The 26215-nt window shown below is 36.6% G+C and overlaps 1 protein-coding gene across 2 annotated transcripts; it reads right to left on the bottom strand.

Moving 5' to 3' along the window:
* Positions 1–2016: 2016 nt before the first annotated feature.
* On the bottom strand, positions 2017–26215 carry HSDL1 (hydroxysteroid dehydrogenase like 1). 2 transcript variants are annotated; one of them, XM_031950212.1, is made up of 5 exons: positions 26123–26215; positions 7701–7935; positions 5941–6386; positions 5531–5758; positions 2017–3535 (listed from the first exon to the last, which is right to left on the bottom strand). In XM_031950212.1, the coding sequence occupies exons 2-5, from the start codon at positions 7918–7920 to the stop codon at positions 3437–3439; spliced, it is 993 nt and encodes a 330-aa protein (XP_031806072.1). In that variant the 5' UTR covers positions 7921–7935; positions 26123–26215; the 3' UTR covers positions 2017–3436. The 2 variants fall into 2 exon arrangements, with proteins under 2 accessions (XP_031806072.1, XP_031806073.1); XM_031950213.1 differs by having other exon boundaries at positions 7701–7885; positions 26123–26210.

Here is a 26215-nt window from a genome sequence, read left to right as displayed (position 1 = left end):
GGGGTCACTTGCACAGAGGGTGAACCTTGGGCAGGATAGGGGCTTCCTCTAATGTAAGGGAATGGAGACTGGCAAAGGGCATCCAAGTGATGTCAGATGAGAAGGATGGAAGAAGAGGGAACTCTTGGCAAAAGACCATTTGCCAAAAAATTAAATATAAAGCAAGATCCTCAGCTCAGAGAGTAGGAGGGGGAATTCTGGACTTGAGAAAGGACTAAAAATTTGGTCAAGTCAAGGAAGAAGCAAAGCCAAGGTCAAGATTGTGAGCCCGGATGATCTCAAAAATAAGTAAAGCTAAGAGTTTGAGAGAACTGTTTCAATTTGTATTTATATTCTAGACAGCTGGCAGCTCATGGCACATGGCAAGCCCTTAAATGCCTATCATTCATTTCCTGATATGTATAAACATGATAAGATCTTCAATCATACTTACAAATGCCCTACCCAATCCTTTCATACCTGCTCCCTTTCTTAACCAGCTACCTAGAAAAAGCTGTCTACATTCATATCCACTTCTAACAGCTTAGCCCCCATATTAAGATAGTGTCCCCTCCTGCCTACCTGATTCTCTTTTCACTCTGCTGTATCTTCATCCTGCCTCTTACTTGTACAACCCAAAACTCTTGTCCTTGGTCCTCTTCTCTATAATATCTTTTTCTGATCTCTTCAGTATCTATGCATTATCATGTCTATTCAGATCACATATGGCCAGCCATTATCTCTCCTGATCTCTAGTATTGCACTACTAGTATTTCAAAATGACTGTGACTCAAAGCTCAAAATAGCCCCAAATATCTGATTATCACCTCCCCCTCCCTCTTCGTTTCTCAACACTCCTGTTGCTCCAGTCCCAATTTCTCATTCTCTCTGCACCTGCTTCAAATGCATATCATTATTAGTTTGAATCACTGCAGTAGCCTTATAACTGATCTCTCAGCCTCCATTCTCGCCCCTCTCCAATCCATCTTTCACCCAGTCATGTCACTCCTCAACTCCAATGGCTCCCTATTTAATCTCTAGGATCAAGTACAAATTTCTGTTTGACACCTAAAGTCCTTCAGAAATTGTTTCAAGCCTACCTTTACAAGCTTATTATAGAACATTTTCCTCCATGGACCCTCTGATTGCCTTTCCCATCTTTACATACAACATTCCAGTTCCGGTTCCTTCTACTAGGCTGTCCACCCTTGGAAGATATTCCTCACTTAACCCTTAAAATCTTCTCCCACCAAAAAAAAAAAAAAAAAAAAAAAAAAAAAAAAAAAAAAAAAAAACCTTGTATTTCTTTTGGACATACTTATGGGATGTTCCAAAAATATGAAAATGAAAAACTCCAAAGACTTTTAGGAAACTCTTCATGTGGACATGTTATCTTTTCTAATAAAATGTAAATTCCTTGAGGACACTGGCTTTCATGTTTTTGCTTCGATATCCCCAGCCCCTAATACAGCAACACACACATGGTAGCTGTAAATAAACAAATACTTGATGCTTTTTGCTTGTAGTAATTAAGTAAAAAGATCTTGTTCCCCCCTTTCTCCTCCTTTACCTAGGGCCTCTAGAAAAAGACAAAGCTGAACATAGATAATATAATTGGTGAACTAACAGAAGAACTGGGCCTCAGAGGAAGAACAGGGGATAATTTAGGACCTGGACTATAAGAATTAAGGAGGGGGGGAGTTCAGTGTCAGGTGACAGTGGTCCAAAGCAGCTCTTTGGAAGGGATACATCCATATGTATGAATAGCCAAAGGGACTGCTTAGATGAAGAATCCCCCACTATGGATGCAGGATGGCACCTTCTCTACAATTTATGGACCAGATAGAACACAGAAAGGTTAATCTATCCAAGGACACTCTCCATAAAAGTAAGAGGCAAGGTTCCAATCCAAGTGTCCCAGTAACAATCATTATCCTGTACAGCAGGGCTAGGACCTTTCATTTACAGATATGCATATATACTGATGGGTGCTGATAAAGGCATATTATTTCATGAGAAAACAATTCCACCAAAGTCATGATTCTTAAATAATTTTACCAGGCTTATGAATACGCAATATATCTTCACTGACTCACAAAATTAAATGCAGAATTATCAACACGTAAATAATAACAATACTTTACATTTGAATAAAGTTTCACAGTTTGGACAGCACTGAATGGTTTTCACAACAAGAGTTTTCAAACAGGATACTATGATCTAAACCAAAAATGTCACACACATATTTCAGAACTAACCCTGTCTAAGCAGTTTTAGTCATTTTACTCCAACACAATTTTCATTTTATTCATTACATTCATTGCACAAACTAGGATTACATTTCTAAATCTGTTATGATTTCATCAGATAAAATACATAGTACATAATTACTCCACATTTTAACTACCTCAGCAAACAATTTTGTTTATACCAATAAGTGCTATTGGAATTGATTATCACATAGAAAATTGTGAAATAATTTTTTTCTAAAGGACAAGATTTCAGTAAAAAAAAAAAACAAACCACAAAACACTGAAAATCATTATATTATCCAAAAGAATTGTATAAATTAAAGAAATGCTCGAAATACTTTATAATGTATTTGCAGCTCTGGCAAAATGTTAGTTCCAAAGTAGGTAAGAACTTGACAGAAAGTAGTAACTTATACTTTTAGACTTATACAGGGTCACCAAAATTAGAGAAGCTTTTCTTTTGTGATGGTTTAAATGGTTTTAAAAATCCATGAAACTCCCGCTCAAAGCCATTTTACATATATCTTTAACTGATTTGCCCATTAGTTATATATAAAGTTGCTCATTTAGATCTCACCATTTTCTAAATATGATCAATTTTCAAACAGCTAATACAATTCTGTTTTTAAATGAAAAGCAGCAATTTTATCAGAAGAAATTCAAATGACAAGATCTATATAATACAATACACATAGGTAGTTGGATTTCTACAGCTACAAACACCAGCCATTTTAAGCTTCAAAATAGTTCTTTAAACACACCTTTTCCAGTTATTTTTAGACAAGAAATTACAATTCTTTAACAAAACACATGACCACTCTTAAAACAATAAGATTTAAAATGAAAAGACCCAAATATTCAAATTGTGAACATTTCAATTTCAGTTCATCTTGGTTCATAGCACAACACTGACTCACTGACATAGTTTTTCCTGTAGCTTACATAAAAAAAAGGAATACCCAACTCTAGGCTTCCTAAATCAGTTCTCATCACATTCAATATTAACCCTGTGCCAACGCCTTCAGGCAGCTTCCCCAGTATTTTTTAAAAGTACCATGTCTGCTTTATCAATGATGCAACAATAAGGTGCCAGCAAAATAGTTAAGAGCAAATACACAATTAAAATGAAGTGTTGTTCTTCCAAAGCTCTGAATACTGTAGATTCACATAATTTGGCAAGACTTCCTAAGATGACATATCCAGGTTCACAATCTATGGGATAAGGCCTCATGACGCAAGGAATTGTTGATAATATTTGCTCCCCAAGCCCAGAGCCATTCTGGCATATACTGTGCAAAAAGAAACTAAAAAGAAAAAGGAGAAAAAGTTACTAACAATACTAACCTCCCCCCCCCCCAAATTACGATTATTACTAAAAGTACCAATTAATAAGACTTCAGAATATTCATCAGTTCTTACCAGGTCCAAACACTTAAAAACACTAATCAAATAAAATATTGTAAAACAGAGAACATTTCCAGAAAATACTGATTCAATCCTGTATTTCTTTGCATATACTGATGGATATTAAGAGTCATCACTATCTAGAATCTCAATTTCATTTATTTGAAAAATTTAATCTTTCATTAACATCCTACTTTGATGCTTTATTATGATATACTGATGACCCTGAATTATCAAGATTATACCTAAGAAGTGGCTATCTTCTTAGGACCAGCTCACTAAGCTAAATACAGAGATACTCTTCATTAAAAATTTGGTCATTACAAATTAGGGACAAGAGCAATCCATTAAAATAATTAAGAAGTGGTTTGTAAATTTATTTTTGCTCCCCATAGTCTTCTTGAATTATGAGGAAATCAGATACATTGAATATTTGCACTGCCACCACTACTGCAAAATCGTAAGATGTGTGCATGCAACATTTCTCTTTAATAAGAGAGGCCATTTTTGTTGAATTCTTTATCATTTCAGGATTTGACATGTTTTGAGTTACATGCATTATGTATAATAGGAAAACTGTGTTTTTCAAATGCTCCATTTACCATATTATATAGATAGGGTAATTAAAATGATATTAAAGAAAAATATTTATAAATTTTCTTTTATCTGAATTAACAAAAATTCCAAAATTTTATGGCACATCTTTTGAGAACCACAGGCATAGAAAAGTGGCCAACTACATGAGTAGAGATCTAACTCACTTGATGAAACTATGAATCCTCAAAATCATTAAATACTAAAGTAAAAAGCTTAGTACTCATCCCACTGATGAAAAATAGAATATGCACAACTTTTTATACTGGATCTATCTTTTGGAATGGCTACAAATATCTAGGACCAAGTAGATGAAAATACATACAAGTTTAAAATTGGATAAAAACCTCTCCATCCTGCTCTGCCAGCTTGTCCTAACTAAAGCATGCTTTTAGCTTCAACTACTAATACATAGTAGTAGCACCATTTCCTAATTTTTATGACAATTAACCCTGGAAAAAATATTTATTAAATTGTTTTATATCAACTCTATGCTAGAATGTGTCTGGCATATTTTATTAAATATCACAGATGGAAAACTAGACTTAAGAAGGCTGCTCTTTTCCTGCCAAACTTGTGTTGTGTTCTGAGGTAAAAAAGTAATAGCTCAATGGATAAAACTAATGTTTTTTTCAAGTATAAGAAGAAATGCTTTCCAACCCAATATTAATAGTTCATTAAGGTCAATGTGGTGATAATTGTTCCAGATTCCCTTTATATCAGTCGTACAGGTGAGAATTATTTCTCCACTTTTACCTCAACAGCTAAGAGAGTAAAGATCAGGCTAACACACTATAATGATGACACCCTAAATGTCAAATAAATTCACGCACCTTGTGGACAAACTAGTGATAAGGCCCTGAAGACATAGGTAGGCTCTCCTTAAGATGACTGACATTTAGTCAATCCATCACTAGGCCTATATTCAAAATATTTTCAGATTTATAGGAACTGTCAGGAACTGTCAGGAACCCTGGCATATAGCTAAAGAGCACTTCTACATGACAATATGGTTATCAAATTAAGATGTGTTTTCTTCTGTTATTTGCATTTATGCACAGAAGCTCTTTTTATTTTTAAAATCTTATCTCCATTTTAATTTTCACCAATCTTAATGCAAATATTGCAGAAGGAAGTTTCTGTAACAACAAAACATGCTAGAGAAGTCAATGTAAGAATCAATTAGAGCTTTCTGTGTCTCAACATTAGCTTTCATTTAAATTTAAGAAAAATTTTATGAGTCATTCAAAAAAACAAAGGTTATGCTGATTTACATGAAATAAAGTTCCCTTTATTTTTACCTGAATTGAATGAAACCAGTATCCTGTGGTCCTTTTCGAGATTCCAAGAGTAGCAATTGCATGATGTGCGTATACTTTTGGTGATGGCACCAACCAAGAGCAGCCATGCAGAAAGCTCCTGCATGCTTTCACATTTGTAGCTACAGAGAATGGAATTAAACTCTGTACAAAAATTCCTTTAGAAGCATATTCATATTGCAATGCTCTGCTGAAGTGGTCTAAGTAAGCCTGTTTAAAAAGAAAGGAAAAAAAAAGAAAACATTTATTTCTTGTTTTTCATTAGGAAAAGAGTAGCTAAGAGTACTCATAGCTACAGTCAGAAGGATAACAAGAGGGTTCGCAATCACCAATCACATGATTACAATATATTTTATGCTAGGGCTCTCTTTCCAGCCCACAGTGACCATCACCTTTGACGCCGAGTACGCGGTCATCTGGGGTGTGGGTTTGCAGCAAGAGCCAGAAGAGATGTTCACAATCGCCCCCTTCCTCCTTGCCACCATCCCTGGCAATACTATATGGACCATCAAGCTGGCAGCTGCAATGTTGACGTCAATAATGTCCCACAGTTTTTCTTCAGAGACTTGAGTAAAATACTGTGGGTAGGGATAAAATACTCCAACATTATTCACCAAGATACCAATGTCTCTGTCCTGTAAAGCCTCTCTAATAAGTAAGTAAATTCCACGGCCATTGGAGAAGTCTGCAACTATGATCTCTGTCTCAACTTTGTAGGTCTCAGCTAAGGTTTTGGAAAGCTTGTGCAGCTTTTCTTCATTCTGGCTGATGAGGACAATATTGAGACCTCGGCTTGCTAATTCTTCAGCATAGGCTTTTCCAATACCATCTGTGGCACCTGTGTCAGAAAACGGAAAAGGAAATACAACATCTCAGTGTCTTTATCTTATGGTGTGCAGCATCTGGCTTTGAAACCAACAAGCAAAGATAAAGAGAATTATGGAGGAAAAAAGATAGAAGGCTTGAAATCTTATCACACATTATACTATAAAGTGATAACATATTAATATATAAAGAAATGATTGTTAAATGCTTACCTGCAAAGTTTTTGATAAAATCTATTTAAATTTAAACTTTAACTGACTGGGTAACATTGGGTATTTCCATGTGTTCAATTTTTTAAAAACTTCAATAACTCATACTTGATTGTGTGTATCATAAAAAGGATCTTTCCCATGTTGCAACAAAATGACTCCCCAAACCCAAAATTTCATAAACTGAGGCAGTAGCCAATAATCGTGTTGGAGAATGAAAGGAGTTAAATTAAAAGAGGAAGAATTATGTGAGAAACTGCATAATATTGTGGGAAATATTATTTAAAATAAAATTAAAATAAGGACTAAGGACATCTCCTTCCCCCCCTCCATCCCATTCTGATTCAGGTTCTGCGATCAGCAAGCAGCTAGGTAAACATAAGTAAGTTCTTTTCTTTTTCTAAGCTCAATGTGCTCAGTTATAAAATGAGATAATGAGACAGGATCTGATGAGGTCCTTTCCAGATTTTACATTCCATTAAAATCTTTATTAAAAAAAACAACAACCTTATTTTTCTAAAAAGGGAGTGGAAGAGGAATACACAAAAGAGAAAAAATATGCATGTAAATACACATGACTTTTTAAACAGTATTTTCCTGTTAAGGTACAAAATTAGTTCAAAATAGACTTCTAAATAAGATAAAGAAAAGAACCTAACCTATGACCTCTTTGGCCTAGGGCAATAGTTTCAAACTCAAAATAGAAACAGATCAAATTGATTTAGAAAATCACAAATCAATGCTATCTATATTGTAGAGGCTTTAACATTTTCCAATTATATTTTAATCTGGCTCTGGCCACTTGTGAATGAATTTGATACCTCTGGTATAGAGAACTCCTAGGTAAGCAAATTCCCTTTACCAATGAGAGTGATACCTTCTCTCTCTGCATTTTGCTGTATCAAAATTCTCTAGAAATCTGAGAGAGTAAGCCATTTGCCTTGGGTCACACAACAATATATCACAAACAGAATTTGAATTTATATTTTCCTGCCTTTAAGGTCAGCTCTCTACCCATTATGCCATACTTTAAAAAAACCTCTAATTTAAAATTAAGATATAAAATGGCAACTTAGATTTTAAATGGAAGTCAAAGCACTAATAATTTAATTTCTTACCACTGACAACTGCCCATCTTCCATATTGTTTAATGAGATCTGCTCTGCTCACCAATCTAGGGATGAAATGCAGTCTGATCAAGCTGTAAAAGTCACATATGATGGTGATGCTTTTTCTGGCAGTATACCAGGCTCCAACCAAAGCTAAAGCTTCCATGTAGCAATTGCAAGACCGGGCAATCTCCCTGTATAAGAGGTAGAAACTGTCAACAGCAGCCATGGCCACCAGAGAACCCTGAAAAAAGAAAGAAATAAAAATTATTGATAATAAGAAGAGCACCTCTGTCTAATTAATTAATTTACCATGTATGTTTCAAATTAGAAAGACATCTACTTCATGGGAAAATGAGACTGTAATTCTTCAGCATGAAAGTAAAAATGATTTTGCAATATGTACCTAGTTCATTTAGGGTCTGATTACTTCATAATTAGTCTTCAAAATATTTTTCTTTCTAAAGAGGTAAAAGTATTTAAAAAGTTACTTAAGATTGAAAGTGTGAAGCTTACTGCAGCACCTCTTCTCTCCAAAACAGTGAATAAAGGGATAAATCCTTGCTCTGGAATTTAACATGAGGAGGAAGAAAGGTGCGGTTATCCTTATTAGAAAAACTATGCAAACTCAGTATAATTTTGATTTACTTGATGAAATGGCATTATTCTTCTTTTAACAGGGAAGAACGCTAGGAAAGCATGGTACAACTCCTACTGACCCCATTTTATAGAGCAAACAAGAAAAGTTGACAGGTTTGCTTAAGGTCACCAAGTAAATCTCAGAGCAAAGATGAGGATCCTAGATTAAAATCTAGCACTCTTTTCATTCCCACTCCTACCCCTCATCCAAAAGTGGTAGATCTGGAGTCAAGGAGTGCTAATCTCAGATCCACATCTACCTGTGTGACTTGAGGTAAATCACTTAAGCTTTCTGAGCTTCAATTTATTTCTAAAATAAAAGGGTAACACTAGATTTTGAGATCTCTTCAAGCTTTGAAACCAATGATCCATAATTCAATACTCTCCAAAAGTACATTTGTAAATCTACATTTGAAAAGCCATGAAAGGAAAATAAATTTCAGAACAAAAGCATAATTAAAATCATACTTAAAATTTAACACCTTAATGGAATAATAATTTTCTGATAAAATATTATAGTGTTTGTAGAGGGCTGAAACTCTGTATGACTGATTTAAGTCCTACAACAAGGTGTTAACTCAGTGGAATTAATAATACAATGGTTATCTAGTTTAGCATGGTGCTTAATAGTTCTCTAGTTCAACATGACTGAATTAATCTTAAAACAAATAATGGTTCCATAGTGATATGATTGGCTTATACTCAGTATGATGAATGGATTTAATTGTAATAGAGTATTTAAGAAGGTCAGAGTCAGACCTAGAGGGGGACCGGAACAGACTCAGGGAAGACAGAGGACTGGAGGCTGGAGCAAGCTCCCGGACTGAGACAGACTTCAAGATAGAGACCATCATGGTGGTCCCTCCCATTTCCTCCACAGAAACCAAGACACATTCCGGAGGACCTCAAGAAAGCTAGCCCAGGCCTCAGGAAGGAGACAGGCTGTGAAGGAGACAATAAAGATATTTGGCCTTTATCTCTGGCTATTCTTGTGGTGATTATTCTGCTGAAATGAAGACTGGTCCAGAGACCTCCAGAAAACCAACCAGAACACTACAAGTGTTGATATTCCAGGTCATGTGAGGAACAAAATGACAGACTAGACATTTTTCTATCTCTCTGTTCTCTCAAATCTTTCCAAAACAAAAATTATGCTTCAAAGATAAAACAACTTCAGCTGTTTCAAAGGTCTAGGACACTTAAAATCCCAAAGGCTAAAAAATAATACTCCCACCCCATTCAGGAACTGACATTCACTGATCCTAAGCTCATCCAGCATCTTTTTGCTATCTCCCAAGAGCAGACTAAAGGACATGACATAGGATTACCAAAAAAACCCTACTCCCACCAGTCTTCTTCTGTTTTTCTAGTGCCACAGAGATCTGGGTACCAGGCTGTAAAAATTTCCTTGGGCTCTGAAATCCTACTTGGCTACAACCCTTCAAGAGGAAGAACTTACTGAGGGTCTGCAACCTGAAAGTATTAGTGCTGCAAAGTAATGAACTGCTGGTATCAGGGAATGGGACAGGTCCCTTGGACAGGACACTGCATATAGGATTTTATGTAGCACTTTAAAGTCAGCCCAGCGTTAGAACCATTTCTAACGTCTTAAGAGTCTCATATACTATAAATTGCCCAATGTGGGGGGAGGCTGAGACACTTGAGGTCCATACATGACGCAATCACAACCAGAAGAGAAGAATTAGAAGTCAGGAAATGAATGATTAGGAAAATAAAGGGGTACTGAAGAAATGAAAGTACCAAAGATTTCAGCAAGAAAACTCAAAGATCTTGAATATAAATAGATAAATCATCAGGAAAAAAAAGTAACAACAGAAGGTTATATTAAAATATCGTAACAAATTCAAGCATCTATGAATAAATATCAAAAAAAAGAAACAATCCAACATCTGATAAGACAGAAGACCCTGTCAAATTTGAGGAGACATGAAGCACAACATATCATTCTTGAGTTAACTTAAGACAAATGAGAACCATGAAAGTAAAATTTGTCCTACACAGCAAAAAAAATGAAGTCCAAAAGAAAGAATAGATTGGCTACACGGATACATAAAGTGAAGAACAATCTAGAAGAAGTCTCACCAAAGAAACAAAAGAAAGAACAATAGATTGGGAATGCAGATATATAAAGGAAGAACATTAGAAAAAACCAATAACATTAAAAGAAAATAGGTTCACTATGCAAGCAAAACATATTGATCTCCAAGACAATACTGTGAAAACTTAAGAATCACAGGTCTCCTAAAAGAATTTAAAACAAAAATTCTCAACACCATAATGAAGGAAATAATAGAAGAGAATTGCCCATAACTTCTGAACACAGAAAATGAAATTCCAATTGAAAGGATTCAGATCATCTCCAGAAAAAAGCAAAAACAAAAACAAAATCCAAGACAGCAAACTCCATGACACTTATTGGTTAAATTTTAACAATTCAATTCAGAAACAAGAAGTTCTAAACCATCAGAAGAAAAACCTTTACAAAGGAAAGGACATTTGAGTAATGCAAAACTATTTTGTGCCTACTACAAAAAGAGAGAGAGAGAGAGAGAGAGAGAGAGAGAGAGAGAGAGAGAGAGAGAGAGAAGGAAATAAAATGTCTTCCAAAGAGCAATGGCAGTCAGAATACAGCCCATGAAAATATGAACTTAACCATAAAGGAATTATGATGGATGAATAAGAATTTGAAACATATACAGCAAGAAAACCAGAAATGAAGAGATTATTTGCTTCTTGAACACCCCAAAAAACTAGAGATACAAGAGTAGTGAATAAATATACACAGTAACAACATCAGGGTCACAATAGAAAAACTTTTTATTGTACATTAGGAGACAGGTAAAGGTGAAAATCCAGTAAAGCTAACAGTTTAAAAAGCAGACAGGATGCGTTATGTGAAGAGAACCTGGTCAAAACTTGATTACAGGTGAATGCTTCTTTTGTGGAACTACATTCAAATATAAAAGAGTATATTAAAAGGGGGGGGGGGGAGAGGAGTAATGGGACAGAACAGAGTGTGTGATACACCTGGGCCAAATCAAAGGATAGCAGTGTGGGAAAGGGGACCTTTCTAGTTTCAGAAAAGTCTACAGGAAAGTAGGGAAGGAGGAGTAATGGGACAGAACAGAGTGTGTGATACACCTGGGCCAAATCAAAGGATAGCAGTGTGGGAAAGGGGACCTTTCTAGTTTCAGAAAAGTCTACAGGAAAGTAGGGAAGGAGGAGGCGCAGAGATTCCAAAAAGGGAAAGAAAGAAAGCCTTACTTTGGAGGTGGGAGGGGGTTTCACCAATGCATACTCCCATGGGTGAAGAGAGATGCTCAGTGAGGGAGGTGAGGATCTTTACTCTGCATGAGGTCTGGAAAACTGGGTGCTAGAAAAGTCTATTTGTCCAAGGAGGGAGGGAAGGAGTTGGAACCCCTGGGGGAAGACCACATCTGAGGGAATGGTACAGTACAAACACAGGAAAGAGATTTAGAGAGTGGGAGGAAAAAAGGTAGCAACCAGAAAAAGTATAAACCAGTGGTAGGAGAAGGACTCTACCATGGGGCAGTGTCTTCTCTGATTCTCATAACTGGCACTGTTTTGGGAATGAAGTACAATGGAATAAGCCCTACAAGGCAGTGACAGAAAGTGCCAAAAAAGGGAAACCTAAATGATGTCCAGAACACTTTAGTTGCATGAAGAACACAGAAAAAAAGAAAGAGAACAGATAATTAAGAGGGTTATAATCAAAGAGAAGAGAGGAAAGAGAAAGAGAAAATGAATAATGGAGAGAGAAAAATTCTTTTTGGAAAGGGGCACCAAAAAAATGAAATTTTAAAAACTAATGAACAGGACTAGCCAAAGGGGAAAAGAAGAGGAAATCTACTTGAATGAGAAGAAAAAAGAAAAGGAAGAAATACATAGCCAGATAAAAGCAGGAGAGAAAAAGGAACTAATTACAAAATCCTAAAGGGAATCAGGGAAGAGGACTGTGGAAGCAAGTCCGAGGGAACAGTACTACCTTAAAAAGAAAAAAATTAATAAAGTAACCAACTGAAAGAACATAAAATGGTGTTTATATCAGGAAAAGAAAAAAACTTTTAACTTTTTAAAAAATTATAAAGGCAGATGGAAGAAACCGCAAATCTGACTCCTAACTTTAAATGTGAATGAATTAAACTGTCCCATAAAATAAAAAAGTGACAGATCAGATAAGAAAACAAAATCCTACAATCTGTGACAAGAAATATATTAAAAAAAAAGATAAATATAAAATAAAACTGAAAGTATAGGGGGAAATTACTATTCATCAAGACAATTCAGAAAAGCTAGAGATGTCATGCTATCAGACAAACCAAAAACATTCAAAAAATAAAATGAGATAAAAACAAGAAAACTATATCGTGTTGAAAAGAACTACAAAGAACCAATATTAGCAATAAACTTCGAAGTTTCAAATGCCTCAGAATCCAAATTCATAAAACATTAATCTGAGCTGCAAGAAGACAAAGATAGTAACTCAATATTGACAGGAGATGTCAACATCCCTTTAGTAGTTTTGGATTGGATAAGTAATAGAAAAATAAACAAAGGAAAAATATGGAACCAAACAAATTTCTGGAGAAGAATTAAAAGATTTATTTATGGGATCTTTCTGGGACACAAAAGAATTTTGTCTGCAAATTAAGACAACTCTGAGATACCACTACACACCTGTCAGATTGGCTAGAATGACAGGGAATGAAAATGTGCAATATTGGAGGGGATGTGGGAAAACAGGGACATTGATACATTATTGGTGGAATTGTGAATATATCCAGCCATTCTGGAGAGCAATTTGGAACTATGCTCAAAAAGTTATCAAACTATGTATGCCCTTTGATCCAGTAGTGTTTCTACTGGGCTTAAACCCCAAAGAGATTTTAAAGAAGAGAAAGAGACCTGTATGTGCAAGAATGTCTATGACAGCCCTCTTTGTAGTGGCCAGAAACTGGAAACTGAGTGGATGCCCTTCAATTGGAGAATGGCTGAATAAATTGTGGTATATGAATATTATGGAATATTATTGTTCTGTAAGAAATGATCAGGAGGATAATTTTAGAGAGACTTGGAGAGATTTACATGAACTAATGCTGAGTGAAATGAGCAAGACCAGGAGATCATTATATACTTCAACAACAATACTATATGATGGTCAGTTCTGATGGACGTGGCTCTCTTCAATAATGAGATGAACCAAATCAGTTCCAATAGAGCAGTAATGAATTGAACCAGCTACACCCAGCAAAAGAATTCTGGGAGATGACTATGAACCACTACATAGAATTCCCAATCCTCTATTTTTGTCTACCTGCATTTTTGATTTCCTTCACAGGCTAATTGTACACTATTTCAAAGTCCAATTCTTTTTGTACAGCAAAATAACTGCTTGGACATGTATACTAATATTGTATTTAATTTATACTTTAACATACTTAACATATATTGGTCGGTCGACCTGCCATCTGGGGGAGAGGGTGGAGGAAAGGAGGGGAAAAATTGGAACAAAAGGTTTGGCAATTGTCGATGCTGTAAAATTACCCATGCATATAATTGGTAAACAAAAAGCTATAATAATAAAAAAAGAATATATATTTCTCTTTACTGCATCCAAAGTTTATAAAAGACCAGAAATATTGCAAAGAAATGTAAAAGGAAAGAAACAGTCAATACATCTTTTACAGACCTAGATACAATAAAAATAGAAATCAATTCAGGGACCACAAGCAAAAGACACAACCCCCAAAAGAGACTTGACTTAATGAAATCTTTATTATTTAAGAGTGGATCAAAAAAAATCATAGCAGCAATTAATAACTATGTAAGAGAAAATTATAGAAAATAACAAACCAAAATTTCTGGGACACAATGAAGGCAGTCACCAGGAGGAAAACTGTATACTTCACTCATACATAAACAAAATTGAAAAAAAGAGTGGGGAGGGGTAAATGAACTGAATATGGAAGTATATAAATTAGAAGCAAAAAAACCCACAGAAATTACAAAACTGAAAGCTTATTCTTTGAAAAGAATATAAAGTAGCAAGTAAGGTAAAATCACAGCAAAAACAGAAAAATAAAAATAATCAGAATACAATTCTGATTTGCACACTTATATAGTGGAACGCCTTTAAAAACATAAAATATTCAAACTATGAGAAGACCAGATATAGATGTCAAATAACTCAATCTTGGGGAAAGAATTAGGTCTAATTATATAAGAGCTATCAAAGAGAAAAACATTCCTAGTTCTAATAGATTCAAAGAATTCTACTAAACTTCCACCCAGCAAAGTTTGACGATTAAGAGAAGTTATTTTAATCAAGGTGAAGAAGTTGCTTTAAGATAGAAAAAGCCAGTGTATATTTGTAAACAATGGTGTAATACTCTACTACAATAATTAGCTTACTTTAGTATAAGAGACAATATAATGGCCCCAAAGGTCCGTGAGATTCTCTCTTTAGTTTTAGGGAGTTATTTTAGATCAACCAACAATGAGCTTAATCAAAATTGTTCCTAGTAAATAGTATTACTAACATTTAGGCAAAGATTGGACAGTGTCTAAATGTACACTCAAATCTTTCTCTTCAATCTCTGACCTCTTCATGGTAACATCAAAATTTAGTTTACTGTAACCATTTGGGTAACGAAACAGCAGATTATATTTCAGTATCTGTAGACAGACAGCAACTTGGAGAAGAGCATTCCTGGGAGTAGTACTCTTGGTCCAGGTCTTCTTTTCTGAAATGTCTGTAGTGTCCATTACTTTCTTCATTGGGTCTTTTTATGACACTATTCATTTTTACTATTGTTCTTCAAGAGTGTTCTTGCCATAGCTCCAACTTTCCAATTCTAATTAATGTGAAACTTAATACACAACTCGGTAAGTACTGAAAAAAGAAATCCTTGTCCAGTTTTCTGATCTAGTTTCATTTCATTGTCATTAAATGTATTTCAAAGGTTCCACACTTAATCTAAGATCTATGAGTGAGACTCATTAATTGGCCATCATTTAGTTTCAATGATTTAAATCCAGTATGAAGAAAGGATAATAGATGACAATTCTGGGAGATGAAAAAAACAGAAGAATCTAGATAGGGTTATGAGATTATTCTCAGAAAGGAGAAAGAACACTTCTTTCCCTCAGAGAGGAGGCTGTGGAGAGAAAAGTGAAGAAAAAGAAAAGTTTTTGAGGTGGTGAGGTTGATGTGGCTAAATGCCGTGATCCTTCAAAGTCACAGTAGCCTGATTTTCATAGAATTATAGAAGTCTACAACTGGAAGGGATTTAACCCTTTATTATATTCTGATATGGAAACTTTCCTTATCTATCAAAGAATAGTTAGCTATGTAAAGGAGTCAGATAATCTTCACTATGTCTGAAGGAACCTTTGACACATTTAATACTATGCATACTGGGAAGGAATCTCCTCTCTACACCAGCCCTAATCACTTATCATTAATCCCGGATTTAAGACTCTGGGAAGGGGAACACACTTTCTTCCTAAAACAGTTTATTCCACCTGGATAATCCTGATTGATTAAGTTTTTCTTACCTCAGGGCCAAATCTGTCTCCAGAGGTAACACACTTCCTCCTGTTTCTTCTCCCTGGGGCTAAACATATGAAATCAAATCTCTCTCCAAAATGACAGCTTTAAATAGATGAAAATAGTTATCATGGCCCTCAGATTTTCTCCAGGCTAAACACGTCCAGATCCTTGTCCTCAAACTTTTTAAATAGGGGGCCAGTTCACTGCCCCTCAAACTGTTGGAGGGCCGGACTATAGTAAAAACAAAAACTTTGTTTTGTGGGCCTTTAAATAAAGAAACTTCATAGCCCTGGGTAAGGGGGATAATCGTCCTCAGCTGCCGCATCTGGCCCACGGGCCGTAGTTTGAGGACCTCTGCTTCAGAAACAGAATGGCCTTAAGGCATTTCACCATCCTGGCCACTTTCTAGCTTACCAGTGTCCTTCCCAGGCCTGAGCACAACTACCAGTAAAAAGGGCTGAGCAGAGTGGCTATGGCATAGTGGTTAAAGTGCTCACCTTAAAAGTAAGAAGACTTGTTTTTCAAGTACCTCTTGAGATTTATCCATTTGCCATATTTGGGTGGGAAAAAAGAAAAATAAAGTGAAAAAAGTATTCTTCTATCTGCACTCAAGAGTTCATCAGTTCTCTATGGAGGAATATAGCAATTTGTATCCTGGCGTTTAGGAATGTTGTCTTCATCAGAGTGGCTAAGTCTTTCACAAAATATTGCCAGTGTACTGTGCTCGCCTGGTGCTGCTCACTTCTATTTGCATCAGTGCATATAAGTCTTCCCAGGCTTTTTTGAAACTCTCCTGCTCATTGTTTCTTACAGCACCATAGTATTTCATTATAATCACATACCACAACTTGTTCAGTCTTTCCCCAAATGATACAGTTTACAATTCCTTACTACCAAAAAAAAAACTGCTATAAATATTTCTGTACAAATAAATCCTTTCCCTTTTTCTTTGATCTCTTTGGGATATATATCTAGAAATATCTAGAACCCTTTCCAATAAATATAAGAGGGAAGCAAGAATATTCACTCTCCCTATTATTTGATTAGTTCTGGAAATGCTAGCAGTAGCTATAAGACAAGAGAAAGGAATTAAATGATATATAAATCTCTGATTGCTTATAATATGATAGTTTATTTGGAAAACCCCAGCAAATCAGCAAAAATAATGAAACAATTAGTAGCTTCAACAAACTTTCAGGCTACAAAATACATGCTCCAAAATTAATAGCATTTCCATAAAATAATAACAAAATATAAGAAGCAATAATAGGGAAATATCACATCAAATGACTATAAAATATCTCAGAAGCATCATGCCAAAATCACTCAAAAGACTTCTATAGAATCAATTACAAAGTACTCCTTAAGAAATAAAGAATAACCTGGAGAAATATTCAGTACTCGTAGTAGGTTGTGGTAATATAAAAAAATGAAAATATTACCAAAATTAATTCAAATTTTAAGTGCTATTCCAATCAAATTACCACGGGAACACAAAGAATTTGATTTTTAAAATGACGAAATTCATTTGAGAAAGAAAAGTTCTGTAATATCAAGAGAAATGAAGAAAATAAGGACAAAGGGGAAATAGCACTTCCAAACTTCAAACTATATTATAAAGCAGAAATTATAAAAACCATTTTATATTGGTTAAAGATTAGAAAAAGACCAATGAAACAAACTAGACAAAAGGGATTCAGAAAACAGAACTCAAAAACTCAACATTCAAATTGTGGTATATGAATGTTATGGAATATTATTATTCTGTAACAAATGACCAGCAGGATGATTTTAGAAAAGCTTGGGAAAAATTACATGAACTGATGCTAAGTGAAATGAGTAGAACATTGTACATAGTTACATTAAGATTATGTGATGCAGACTTGGTTCTTTTTAACAAGGTGACTCAGGCCAATTCCAATAGACTTGTGGAGAGAGCCACTGTATCCAGAAAGATGACCATAGAGACTGAATGTAGATCACAACATAGTATTTTCACCTTTTTGTTGTTCTTTTTTTCATTTTTTCCCTTTTTGATCTGATTTTTCTTGTGCAGTGTGATAAATGGGAAAATATGCTTAGAAGAATTGCACATATTTAACCTATATTGGATTACTTGCTGTCTAGGGAAGGAGAAAGGAAGGAGAAAAATTTGTAACATACGGTTTTGCAAGGCTGAATATTGAAAACTATCTTTGTATGTATTTTGAAAATAAAAAGCTATTAATTTTTTTAAAAAGTCTATCACAGTTGATCATCATTGCTGTATACAGTGTTCTCTTGGTTCTAATCACTTCACTTAGCATCAGTTCATGTAAATCTTTCCAAAGCTTTTCTAAAATCAGCCTGCTTGTCATTTCTTACAAAACAATAATATTCCATAACATTCATATACCATAACTTATTCAGCCATTCCCCAACTGATGGGCATCCACTCAGTGCTACAAACATTTCTGCACATGTAGGTCTCTTTCTTTCCTTTATGATCTCTGTGCTACAAGCCCAGTAGAAACTGCTGGATCAAGAGGTACACACAGTTTGATAACCCTTTGGGTATAGTTCCAAATTGCTCTCAGGAATGGATGAATCAGTTTACAATTCCACCAACAATGTATTAATTTCTTAGTTTTCCCACATCCCCTCCAACACTTACCCATATCTTTTTCCTATCATCTTACTCAATCTGAGAGGTATGAAGTGGTATCTCAGAGTTGTCTTTATTTGCAGTTTTCTAGTCAATAGTGATTTAATGCATTTTTTCATGACTTGAAATGGTTTTTTAATTTCCTCATCTGAAAATTGCTAGTTTATGTCCTTTGACCATTTATCAACTGGGGTATGGCTTGTATTCTTATAAATTTGAATCAATTCTCTATTTCCTGAGGTCTTTTTCAGGAACATTGGGTGTAAAAAATTTTCCCCATGTTAGTGCTTCCCTTTTAATCTTGTCTGTGTTTATTTCATTTGTACAATTTTTTTAATTTAATATAATCAAAATTATCCATTTTGCATTTCATAACGTTCTCTAGTTCTTTGGCTATAAATTCTTCCCTTCTGAGGAAGATCTGTGAGCTAATTATCCCCTTCCTCTCCTAATTGGCTTATAGTATCACCTTTTATATCTAAATCATGAACCCTTTCAACTTTATTTTGGTATAGAGTATTAGGTGTTGGTCAATGAGTAGTTTCTGCCATACTATTTTTCAATTTTCCTAGCAAGTTTTGTCAAATAGTCAGTACTTATTTCAGAGCTGGAATCTTTGGGTTTATCAGATATTAGATTACTATAGTCATTGACTACTGTTGTCTTGTGAACCTACCCTATTCCACTAACCCACTATTTTATTTCTTAGCCAATACAAAATGGTTTTGATGACCGCTATTTTATAATATAATTTTAGGTCTGGTACAGGTAGGCTATTTTCCTTTGCATTTTTTTTCATTACTTCCCTTGAAATTCTTTACCTTTCGTTCTTCCAGATAAATTTTGTTATTATTTTTTCTAGCTCTATAAAGTAATTTCTTGGCAGTTTGATTGACATGGCACTGAATAAGCAGATTAATTTAGGAAGAACTGTCATTTTTATTATATTAGCTTGGCCTACCCATAAGTGTGAGATATTCTTCTAAATGTTTAGCTTTAACTTTATTTGTGTGAAAAGTGTTTTGAAATTGTGTTCATATAGTTCCTGGCTCTGTCGTGGTGGGTAAACTCACAAAGACTTTATATTATCCAGTTATTTTAAATGGGATTTCTCTTTCTATCTCTTGCTGCTAGACTTTGTTGTTAACACATAGAAATGGCAATGATTTATATGGATTTAATATCCTGAAACTTTATTAAAAGTTGTTAATTATTTCTAGTAGTTTCTCTACAATTCTCTAAATATACCATTATATCATCTGCAAAGAGTATTAATTTTATTTCCTCATCTGCTCTAATTCCTTCAATTTCTTTTTCATCTCTTATTGCTAAAGCTAATATTTCTAATGCAATACTGATATAGTGGTGATAATGGGCAAATTATTATATATATTATACTGCTCATTATAATGTTCAAATATAGGTCTTTATGCTATATATATATATATATATATATATATATATATATTATATATTTTTGAGCTCCTTGTGGAAGGATGCTCAATAGAAATAGGGAAATTATTAGGAGGAGTTTGATTGAGGGAAAAATAAAGAATTTCATGTTGGACCTTCTGTTGACTTTGAGATTCTTGGAATTCTGAGGTAGAATTATACACCAGATAGTAATATAGATCTGGAACTCAAGAGCTCAATGAGAACAAGATATGTAGATTATGGTAGTTGTCTTCAGGTAGATGATAACTGAACCTATGGGAGCAATGAGGTATTGGCAACCTTGATTTACCCCAATTTTATTGGAATGCTTCTAGTTTATCCCCTTTATATATAATGCTTGCTGGTGGTTTTAGGTAGATGTAATTTATCATTTTAAGGAAAAATCCATTTATTCCTGTGCTCTTAGTGTTTATTGGATTTTGTCAACTTTTTTAATCTATTGACATAATAATAACTTGTTAGTTTGATTATTTATACAGCTAATGCTATATACTGGCTATATATATAGCCAATGCAGATAATTTTCCTGATATTGAAACAGCCCTACATTCCTAGTATAAATCCTATTTGATATTAGTGTATTATCCTGGTTATAAGTTGCTGTATTTTATATAATTTGCTAATATTTTATATAAGATTTTTGCATCAATATTCATTAAGGAAACTGGTCTATAATTTTCTTTTTCTGTTTTGGCTCTTCCTAGTTTAAGTAACAGCACTATATCTATATCATAAAAACAATCTGATAGAACTTTCTTCTCCTAATTTTTTCAAAATAGTTTGGATAGTGTTGTAATTAATTGTTTTTTTAACGTTTGGTAGAATTCACTTGCAAATCCATCTGTCCTTGGTGATTTTTTTCCTTAGCGAGTTCACTAATGGTTTGTTCAATTTCTTTTTCTAAAATGGGACTATTTAAGTAATGTATTTCCTCATCTGCCAATTTGAGCAGATTTTTATACATTTTTGTTTTTATAAATATTCATCCATTTCACTTAGATTACCAGATTTATTGGCACACAATTGGGCAAAATAGCTCCTAATTATTACTTTAATTTTCTCTTCACTGGTTGTAAATTTGCCTTTTTCATTTTTATTTGGTTTTCTTCTTTCCTTCTTCTAATCAAATTAACCAAAGGTTTATCTCGACATTTTTTATAGAACAATAATATTCCATTGCATTCACTTATTCAGCCATTCCCTAACTGATACGCACCCACTTAACACCCACTTAATTTCCAATTCCTTGCCACCACAAAAAAGTGCTGGGTTTATAGAAATCTTAAGAGAACATCTAGTCCAACCTCACTGAATGATATTTTTTTTTCCTCTGTCCTCTACTCTTAACATCTCAAGTTTTTTGATACTGCTAACTACCTCTTCCTCCTTCCACATACTGTTCCCACCATACTGTTCTCTTCTGGGTCTTCTACCTCTTGTCTGACTGCTCCTTGTCAGTCTACAAGTATAACTGAGGCTTGAGTTTTTCAGGCCCTCTTCTTTTCTTTCTTTATATTCTCCCTCTTGATTACCTCATTGCTCCCATAGGTTCAATTATCATCTAACTGCAGACAACTACCACAACCTATATACCTCGTTTTCATTGAGCTCTTGAGTTCCATCCAGATCTATATTACTACCTGCTGTATAACTCTACCTCAAAAGTCCAAGAATCTCCAAGTCAACAGAAGGTCCAACATGAAATTCTTTATTTTTCCCTCAATCTAACTCTTCCTAATAATTTCCTTATTTCTACTGAGCATCCTTCCACAGTCATTCATCCTGTCCTACCAATATAAGTGGGTTTCTACTAGAATTTCAGGGATAAAAAGCTCTACTGAGAATCTTATAAGAGTAGTTTCTAATTATAAACTTGTCTGCTCTTTGGAATTAGAATTATGTTTTCTCATAAAAACATAGGATAACAAAGTTCCCTTAAACACTGTCATTTTTGTTTGAATTAGAATTTGGAAGTGATAACTACTACTACTACTAATAGTGGTTAGCATTTTCATATCATCTTAAGACTTGCAAATATTATCTCACTTTAACCTCCTACTACTCCTGAAAAGTAAATGCTATTATTATACCTATTGTTATTAATGGACAAAGTAATGCTAGACAATTAAATGCATAGATACATTTACATAAATGATTTGCCCAGTCACACAGCCTGCATGAAGATAAATCTGACCTCAGATGAGCTATCTAAAGGCCAGCTGAAGAAAAGAAATAACCTGCCAAAGATCACCTAACTAGTTAGGAGCAGAAATGAATTACAATACAAGACACCAGGCATCTTAACTCGCAGTTCAGTAGTCTTTCTATCACACTCTTCACTGGTTATTTTTTCCTGTACAGAGAGAGCAATACAAAACTAGTTTCCCAATTTTTCAGATCATATCAAGAGAAAACGTAAGGATCGTGACCAATTCTACCAGTAGGAAATCCAAATTTTTTATAATTCTATTACTTCCAACTTGTTGTTTACCTGACTCTTTAACAGCTGGGCAAGGTAGAAAGTAGAAAAAATTGCTATAAAATCTGTACGAGACAAAGTTCTGGAAGAAGAATCACTGAAGAAATTTATTGTACCAAAAAGAGTAAAAAAAAAAAATATATATATATATAGCCAAAAAGTCAAGCAGAATACAATGAATATTTTCAAAATCTTTTTAAAACTTGGATTAAAATGAAGAAATTTGATGGCTCCATCCTTCAAACTCCTCACAAGAGAACAAAAGAAAAAAGGTAAGTCTATCTTAACTAGCCCGAGTAACAATTATTCCAGAGGGAAAGGAATCAAAGGTAAGAGAAACTGTATAAATATAATAATGGTTCTTAGAACTCCTAAAAAACTAGAACCCCCAACAATGTTCAAATAGTGAGTTTTCAATGTACTTGAATGGATGTAAAAGGATAAGCTCCAGGGCTGGGGGGGAGGTGGGGAGAGGAGGAAAAGAAGGGAAGGCAGTCAGTCCCACAACAAGCGGGGCACTTCAGTGTGTCCACATGATGTTAAGATTGCCAGGAATGCCTCCCTCCCTCCCTCCCCCTCACCACAGCTTCTCCGAACATCACACCTGCCTGCTCCTCACTAATGGCTGTCCCGTGGGCCAAGCAGAGCCAGTCTCCTTCGCCAGCTCCACATGCCGGCCTTCCAATCACTGCCTCTTCTCTTCTTTAAGCTTACCATGCCCTTTTCCCCTTCCTTCCCCATATGAGCATACGGCCCATCACCACCCAGTGGCCCTGCTCTGCAGACTTTACACCCATCTAGCGTCCTTCTTACACTGAATGGTTCAGAACTGAACACAATACTCTGGATGAGGCCTGGAAGTGGTGGAGTACATACAAGAGGGCCTTCAGCTCCCATTCTGGAGGCCAAACCACTCACTGCGGCCCAACATTCAATTAGGTTTTTTGGCTGGCAAAGCCCAATGCAGACTCCTAATTGAGCTTGCAGTCCACTAATATCCTCAGATCTTTTTCAGGACATCTTGTACTTGGAAAGCTGAAAATTTTGTATCCAAATGTAAGATTTTACATTTATCCTTATTTAATTTCAACTTATTAGAATTCAATCTAACATTCTAGCTTGTCCAGACCTCCAGATTTTGACTGACATCCAATGTGTTAGCTCCCAACTTTCTGCAAATCTGATAAGCATGCCCTGTATCCAAGTCATGATAAGTATGACAAAAAATAAAGGCTCAATACAGAATCCTGGGAGATGGAGATTACATCAGAAGCCTATTCATATCTATCCTATTAGTCTAGCCTGCCAATTAGTTATGAGTTTATAGGTCATCTTTATCTTCTCCACAAAATAGTATGTTAAACTTGATCAAAAGCTTTGCTAAAATTTAAATAACTTCTATCCTCAGCATTCTTGTCTACTAGCTTAGCAATCCTGTTTTTTCCAAAAAAAAAAGGCAATGAAGAAAAAGGCATGATCTATTCTTGGTGAAGTTGCAACAAGTCTTTTTTTCTAGATGTTTCCTAATAATCTCATTAATAATCTACTCTAGTATTTTCCTAAGAATCAAAGTCATTTTAACAAGCCTGTAGTTTGAAGGTGATGTTCTTTCCTTTTCCAAAATGGGCACACATTTACTATTCTCCAATCTTGTAGCAATCCTGTACTATGTGTCAGGTTCCTGGCCCCCATTTCTAGAATGCTTTTCTCCCCCCCCCCCCGAAACCCTGTCTTGTGCCTTACATTTAGTCTTCCTTTATCAATCCAGTCCTTAAATTGAAGTCCCCATAATAGTTGTCTGTAACAACTATTTTGAGTTTACAGAATTATAGGGTTATAGGGAAAAGGAACTGTAGAGGTAGCTCACAGGGTCATAGTCTCAAGCTCTAAAAGATCTTAGAAGCTTTTTAGTCCAACCCATTCACTTTTCAGAGGGAGCTGAGCTCGCAGGGAAGCAGTAATAACGTGCTCACCAGTTCCAGTCAATAGCAGGCCTGGGATTCAAATTCCAGTCCCCTTATTAAATAATCATCACGATGCTTACTCCAGCCTTTTATGCCTCATCTAGAGTACGAGTTCCTCATGGCCAGGGGGCCATGGCTTTTTTCCCTTACCATCTAGTACAGTGCTCCCTGTAGACAGGCCAGCCAATAAATGTATCCAATGAATAAACTGAATATCACTTAATGAGGTATGCTGCAAGAAAACCCTAGTCATTGAAGCCACCTTCTCAGCCTCTGTGTCCCAACTTTTAATCGGTATGGCACTGATCCTTCTTAGTTTCCCTTCGCCAAATTTTGGTGTATCAGTGACTGGGAAAGGCTGAGACACCACAGCCTATTTATCTAGTGGAAAGAGTGACTGGATCAGAGGCGTGAGACCTGGATTCCAGTGGCAGAGACTCACCACCAAACCTTGGAGGCGAGTCCTTCCTCTCTAGTGTTCTCTAGTTGCGAAGTGAATTTAAATAACAATAGCACTTTCCCCTCCCAAAAGGCATGTTGTGAAAAAACTGAGGTTAAGTGTACCATAGAGGAATGTCTCATTAAGAAACGTGCTCCCTATTCTTGTCATCTGTCATCAATAAGCCTGCACTGAGATCACGCTCAACATTTTTGGCAGAGTTTTGCCAATTCTTAACCTAAGAAACGCCAAACTGGTGCATTAGTGTCTTTTCCTTCCTAAAGTCATTTTTAAACTATAAAAATCTCAATATAAAAGTACTTCTTGTTAAAAACTAAGAAACAAGAGGCTCGCAAAGGTGAGCCCCGGAACCTGAAGCTCACCAGCATGCCAAAGTGGATCCTGGGCCCCTGAACCGGGGGGGAGGGGCAGCCCCAGGGACGGCCCAGAGAACCGCGCCGCCGGCGGCTGGAGGGATGGCCCGGTGGGCGGGGGTCGCGGGGGTCTCAAGGCCGGGAAGCCGCAACGAGCTGGGCCAGACTGGCACAGACAAGGGAAGGGAGCGGGGTGGCGGCGGGGCGCGGACTCAGCGCTATGCCAGGGGTCAGATTTGGAAGCCTCCCATGGGGAGGGGGCTAGCGCTGGACCTAGCGGGAAAGGAGGGGCGGCGCTGCGCGGGGAGTCTCCGCAGGGGAAGGAGGGCTCGGGCAAGGGCGGGGCTGAGGAGGGGGTATCGCTCAGGGGCGGGGCGCGAGAGGGGCAGGGGGCTCACAGAAAATGGGGAGGCTAGGCTGGGGGCGGGGCGCAGCAGGTGAGGGAGGGGGCATCCTCCGAAGAGGATGGGGCCGACGCCAGAGGGAGGGCTCAGGGAAGGGCCCGGCGCAGGAGAGGACGGGGGAGGGGCTCGGGAGAAGGGGGGAGGGGAGCGTCCCCAGACCCGGAGCTCCGGAGGGCCTTCGCGGCAGCGAAGGAGAGGGACGTGACGCTCGGCAGGGGGGCTCGGGCGCGGGGCGCGCAGAGAAGGCGAGGGCTCAGGCCGGGGAGGGGACGCGGCGCGGGGAGGGTTCGGTTCGCGCTCGGGAGAAGGTGGGGGTTCGGGCGGGGAGGGAACGAGCCGAGGGACGGTCGGGAGGCTTCCCCGCGGCGGGGGATCCGAGGGGGGAAGGGAGCCGCTCGGGCGGGGGCGGGGCCCCGGCCGGGGTCGCCGCAGGCCTTACCTGCAGTTCCAAGGGGCCCCTCCAGCCGCGGGCGCTGCCAGTCCGGGGATAGCGCCACGCCCAGCCGCGCCGCGCCCCCCACGTGACCGCGGC

The sequence above is a fragment of the Sarcophilus harrisii genome, chromosome 2 (genome assembly GCF_902635505.1).
Source record: "Sarcophilus harrisii chromosome 2, mSarHar1.11, whole genome shotgun sequence".
NCBI classification, from domain to species: Eukaryota; Metazoa; Chordata; class Mammalia; order Dasyuromorphia; family Dasyuridae; genus Sarcophilus; species Sarcophilus harrisii.
Note: the sequence above shows the minus strand (reverse complement) of the source record. Positions and strands in the feature narration are given on the sequence as shown.